The sequence below is a fragment of the Chelmon rostratus genome, chromosome 17, assembly GCF_017976325.1.
Source record: "Chelmon rostratus isolate fCheRos1 chromosome 17, fCheRos1.pri, whole genome shotgun sequence".
NCBI classification, from domain to species: Eukaryota; Metazoa; Chordata; class Actinopteri; order Chaetodontiformes; family Chaetodontidae; genus Chelmon; species Chelmon rostratus.
This window is the reverse complement of record NC_055674.1, coordinates 11,082,140-11,088,364: the sequence shown is the minus strand read 5'-3', so window position 1 is coordinate 11,088,364 and position 6,225 is coordinate 11,082,140. Positions and strand designations below refer to the sequence as shown.

Sequence of the window (6,225 nt, the reverse complement as noted above, 5' to 3'; positions counted from 1 at the left end):
TACGGAAATGTATGCGATCACGACATCATCCAGAATACTCGACGCTGCCGTTGCACTTCACCTGAATAAAAACAATCATATTACTCCGATTAATATTCAACAAGCTGCATTTTCACTCATTGCATTCAGCGTTTCGGGGACTTAAAACCACAGCAGCTGAAAACTGTCAAATATAAGCATTTGTGTGGTTTCAGATCATTGCAAACCCTACAACATTCCACATATAAAGGCTATATAAAGATAATAAGATCATAGTCTTATGACTTTTGTTAGAGCTGCCGTTATGAAATGAAATCCATTGCCAAAAATACCACAAAGTCAAGGCTAAAGAAAAAGAGAAGGCTTTTATTGGGTTATAATTTACAGAGGATGGGGAGAGGAAAGACAGGGCGAGCATCACTTAGCACTTCATGTTTCCCTATTCTGCGACTTTTCTTCTGTCTGTATATTTAGCTCCTCGTCTAGACGCTCTTTAGCCCGCACCACCTGGACACAAACAAAAATAATAATGACTCAGAGAACAGGGAAGACACTTTTGAAATAACCAAATTACACAGGGATGGGTGAGAGATAAAAGCAGCAGCAGCCATCGGGCTGGTTCATAGCACAGATTCCTCCCACACGCACTGGGAGTCACATGAGTCATGATTTGATATTTAACACAGACACAAAAACAGAAAGAGAACTGATCTTTGTTTGTTTGGATGTTATGAGCAAAACAACTAAACAGAGTGGCTGAGAGCACGGCTGAGTATCGTTGTTCCCGGCTGCATGACCTCCAATACCAGGCTGTATCCTGTGCCACAAAAAACATCTAATTCACGAGGGTGAAAACCCCTGTGAGGATAAGGAAAACTGAAAAATGCTCCTTGAAATCTGCAGAAATGTTTTAATGATCTTGGTACACTGACGTTTCAGCTTCCCTGAAAATACTAAAGCCATATTTTAAAGAAATGCACACAACGGCTTCATCTTCTCAGGAGACTCAGCAGCATCAGTGAGTCAGTCTTAGAAATGGTTTACAGAACCGTGACTTCAGCTTCACCTGGACTGCAGACTTAGAGGTGAACTCAGAACAGCTCACAGGGTCAGCAGTGACAAGGAGCACATGTTACTAGACTAACTCTATGTTGTTTTTAGTTTTTATATTTTCCCACTCTACACTTACTCCAATCTCAACCCACATGAAAATCTCTGTGTGAACGATGCAGTAACATGAAGCTTAAACAACAGCAAAGTGAAATGTCTCACATCAGAACACTTACTTTTGACTGTAGGTAAAAGGAGCCGCCCACTGATTTGTCATTCACTTTAAAAAGGTGCTCGTAGTTCTGGAAGAGATAAATGCTTTAGTGTTTGTGTTCAAGTAACAGCATTTGATCTTGATTAAAAACATCACACAGAACCACAGCGAACACACATATCGACACGATATCTCACCCCGTTACAGCAGGAGGTAAAGACAAAACTAAATAAATCATCATTTCACATGAAGGTGAAATTGTGACTTCCTCATGTTAACTCACAGAGCTGCTTCTTGGATATTCTGTTACACAGAAGCAGTGAGTTTAGCCATCATTTTGTAAAGTTATGACTAATCCAAACAATATTTTATGCCCACACCACCTTTTAAATCCAAAGGCTGAGTGTCTCATCTCAAAAGATTTTGAATTGGAAAAATCCTTTTGAAGCGATCTGTTAAAACCAACATCTCCACTCATGTAGGCAGAGCAGCGTCTCTGGAATGATCTGGCAAACATGACATTATAAAACAGGCTTAACGGCTCTGCAGGCCGGCACCAGCAGAGTCTGAGTTTGTACCTTCTGAATCTCCTCGGGGCTGAGAGTGGACACATTGAGGATTTGCTGCGCCTCTTGCAGGCTCATCCCAGTGATGCTGGAGGCTGCAGCAGACTGCTGACCCGAGCGGTTCCTGGCCTGCGCTGCTGCTTGACTGGCTGCGAGAGAAAACACAACACACACAAGTGATTCATTTCATTAGAAGACCTAAAAGAACATGAAAGCAAAAATAATTTTACATCGAGCTGCATCAGATTGAGTTTTTTTTTTTTGTCCAAATGAATAATCCTGAGCAGGTTGTATATTATTAAGGGTATATTAAGGTTTTGTTGTAATATATTACATAACATTGGAGCACTGATTTCACTGATCATCAGTCTAATCATGTAACATGATTTTGCATATCTTTAACTGTACATTGAAAAAGGACAATATATTAATAGCACAATGTAGATTCACCCAGCCCTTACTGCAATGAACATTTATTTTACTACTGTTTAAGCTGTTGATCATTTAGTTAATTTAGTTAAATCTTTTATCCTGAATCAGGAGTTTTTCGTCAATCAGTTTAATTAATCAGCGTTTAAAATTAGTAACATTACAGCCAAGTCATGGATCATACCTGCATATTCTTGCCGTAAAGCACGAGCAAACGCACGCCCCACCACCTGCGCTCCCATCACAACGATCTGTGCAAGATACTTCGCCTGCAGAGGAGAGGAAACACAGCTGGATGGACAACTGAATCACAAAAAGCGATCATGAGACGAGTAATCTGACAGAGACATTCATGGGAACCAGAAGACAGAGTGAGGGCCAGTCGGTGCTCATCATTGGTACGTGACATTACAGAATAAGACAGAATCAGCCCAAAGCTGATGTCAGACTGAGGTGTCCGCAGGTGCGAATGTAAGAAGCGCCTTCGTGACAGCTGTTAACACCGCGACAGACGCACCTCCACACTGTTTAGACTTTAATTAATTTACATTCGGTTCATTAATTTCTACCAAAAACACATAAATTATGTCCCAGTGGAGAGTAGACAGCTACTTTATGTAACGTTACTGGTGTTGGAAAAGCTACTCATGCTAATGCTACCTAGCGTTACATCTATCTGACTCGCTAACGTCCGCTATGAGTTTGGAGACATAAAAGCGACCATTATAAAGTGCATTCTTACCATTTTATAATATTATACAGGTCCTTCGGACAGTGTGTACCTTCTATATTCACGCATGGACACTAATGAAGGTTACTGAAGGGTCAAAGTTCAAGGAAGCATCGCGAGCACAAAATTCAAGATAAACCAAGTGGGTGGCGACATTTGTTATAGTGACACCTACTGGTCGGGAAGTCAAACTGCAGCTTCTCTTCCGGGACCGACTCCTGACTTAATACAAGTTGTGAAATTGTTTAAAAAGTGCTGCTACTACTATACAAAAACAAACAATACATTCATTTTAATTAAAAGTAGTGGGATAAGCAAATATATCAGGGTAGCTATTCTGCAATAGATAATACCTTATGTGCTAGAAAGGTTGTCAAAGATAATGCTAATTGATTTGTTTAAATCTGTTAGGTACCCTAAAATTGTAAAAAACAATATATTTCATTGAAATAATATATACAAGCCTGTATTGTTTGCACAATATAGTAAAGGACACATTCAGTTTGTTTGTCAATTTCATCTTCTTTTTGTCAATAAAAATGTATTTATTAAATTCATTGAGTAATCTATTTTATGCACTTATTTTCTGTGCCCCTTATGTGTCCCATTGTATCCAACACAGATACTTCAATGCGTGAAAACTCATAAATCAATTTATGAGTAATGTGTTAACATAATCACAAAAGGACAAGTAGTACTGGGTTCAAAAGGTGTTTATTGCAAGACTGTATTGAAAAAAATCCACAAACCATTACTCAAATAAGACAGAAAAACCAACAATGCTTTACTCACTGTATAAAAAGGAAGTTTTTTTTTTTTTTAACACAATGGAAGGCAAGTTAGTCCAACCCAAACTTTACAAAGTATGGCGGTTGAGAATCACAAGCACATACAAAATACATCGCACAAACACTGACGACACCTGCAGTTCATTTGTACAACGTGACGTGCACGACCATGCACGGCTGAATTGATGGTTTATTTCAGTCCATCAGAGGTTGTAAACAAACTTGGTGGGTTCAAGCCTGAATTATTGTTATGGATATTGCTGTAGCCCTGATTGGTAAATTACTGATGGCTGTTATGGCTGTGTTGTAAGTTAGTAATACTGTACTGTTATTGTGTAATTAACACCATGATTACTTATTACTAGTAAACATTAGATAAGAAAATTAGCTCATTTATGTGAGGAATATCCCCAAAACAGTCTGAAAACCAACAAAGATCATGATTAAAAACTGCCCAGCAAACAAGAAAAGAAAGGAAACAATCATCTCAGAGTACACAAAGGCCCCTCTGGTTTGGCTTAACTGACCTTTAACCCCTACTTGTAAGACTATTATATGTCCACTGGATGGCAAAATCAAATCAGATGTGTACACATACATTAACACATAATCAAGTTAAAATGGCGTCTCATTCTATCATTGGCTAACAAAGAAAAGCGAACTTAATATTGTTGTCATTAGAAATTCCAGTTCATGGCCAAACATGAGCACTGGCGACCCTGTTGCATCCTCGGTGTGGTTTTTGCTGCTGAAGGCTTGAACGTGTTACAGTAATCGTGTGTGTGTGTGTGTGCGTGTGTGTGCGCGTGTTTTACCTGACCAAACAGGAAGACCAAGGTTTCTGTTATCAGATGCATGATGTTCACTTATTCAATGTGATCATTAACCTCTTCTTTTCTTTTTTTCTTTTTTCTTTTTGCAGCAAAGACAAAGACACATTGTGACTGAGTGTGCTCACATGACTGGCCAGTAGAAAAGCAAGCAGTGGTCCACTGTGGAGGTAAATGTGCACACAGATATTCACTTTGTATGCAATGGTACACAACCTGGTGCCTGGAGAGTGGAATATAACAGACTGGGCACAAGAGGAGACCATTATCATTATCATGCTTAAACCATGGACACATACCACAGACAGCAGCTACAACAGTTATTTGCCATAAGTGTAACTGGTAAATAAGTTTGGGAAATAGGATGAATATAAAAGTTTATCAGCGATTAGCTGGGCCCCTTGCTAGTTGGTTTGTTGGGTGATTTTTTCCGGGGCAATATTTGTCATTTTATTGTGCTAATTTCATGGTCTGCCTCTGAATAACAAGTGAGAGCCGCTGCCCAGCGACAGACTCTATTCAGCGTGCTAACCCAGTGGAACAAAGAGGCATTAATGACTAATTGATACCAAAGGCTGACCAAGACGGCTTTGGTGAGTTTCATTTTGTTTGTCATTTTTGAATTAAGTGTCTTTTTCAGGTCAGTTAAGAAGGCAATTAAGCTTATCTTAGTTCAGTGAACGAGAGACACTTGACATTCTGTTTATTTTGTTTATCTATTAGACAAATAAATATACGTAACACGTACTGACTTAGACTTACCAGAAACATGTTTGATATATATGTGGCAGCTACTGTCGTATCATCTTGTATAGTGGGATTTTTTTCATATCACGAATAGTGTGACATCCTTTTGCAGTTTACATTAATATAAAAAAGCAACGACCACGTCAGATTTATCCCAGAATGATTTCTGAAACACCTAATAATTACACCATTTTCATATCAAATTTCATGCAGTCTGACATGATGAACACCAACTCGACAACATGACATTTGATTTTCCCCAGATCATTCATACGTTCACATTGTGCAGAATTCGTTGTGTGCGCAGAAGGTGAGATGTTAGCTGATGAAGCTTGGAGGTCGTGGTGGCCGCCATCGAAGTGGCAGCTTGACATTTGATCTGCTCTCTCCTCCCTGCTGTTGGCACCGTGATTGAACCAAAGGCAAGATGATGTCCCCTCTAGTCATCCTGGACGACACAACAGCCACAGTTAGCAAAGACATAACCCATCGGCATTACATTAATACCCTCGATGTTAAGGTATCTTAATGCAGGTACATCAGCTTTCAGTGGAACAGTATTGTGATGAAATGATTATATTAATATATCAATTAAAAAACATGACTGCTGAACATAATCAAATTATTTAGTTTATATGTGATTTTGACAACATTTCTCATATTATTATATGTATTGACATGATGTATAATATGTGTGGTATCAGCCCAAAACTGAATTGTTTTATCTCTGACAAAGTCTAATTCATTCTAATATATTATAATGTAAAATAAGAGTGTTTAATCATTGGTTATAATTGTGGGATATCAATTGTAGTCACCATGAAAAAAGCTACTCAATAATTTCAAAATGTCGGTGTGTTTATCGGTTTTTAAGGTTTTTGAGTACCTGAAG

At 38.6% G+C, this 6,225-nt stretch overlaps 1 protein-coding gene across 3 annotated transcripts in view; it reads right to left on the bottom strand.

The window, feature by feature from the left end:
- Positions 1-346: 346 nt before the first annotated feature.
- The window catches only part of LOC121620284 (mitochondrial import inner membrane translocase subunit tim16-like), a 110,264-nt gene continuing 104,385 nt past the window's right edge, over positions 347-6,225 (bottom strand). Inside the window, exons 1-5 of one of the 3 annotated variants that reach the window (XM_041956279.1) lie at positions 2,981-3,073; positions 2,423-2,507; positions 1,822-1,958; positions 1,266-1,331; positions 347-486 (exon numbers count right to left, since the gene is read on the bottom strand). In XM_041956279.1, the coding sequence (XP_041812213.1) occupies positions 409-486; positions 1,266-1,331; positions 1,822-1,958; positions 2,423-2,507; positions 2,981-2,983 (369 nt within the window). In that variant the 5' untranslated portion in view covers positions 2,984-3,073 and the 3' untranslated portion in view covers positions 347-408. Of the gene's footprint in view, positions 487-1,265; positions 1,332-1,821; positions 1,959-2,422; positions 2,508-2,980; positions 3,074-3,665; positions 5,782-6,225 lie in introns of those variants that run through there. The other 2 variants (XM_041956280.1, XM_041956278.1) reach the window with 2 other exon arrangements.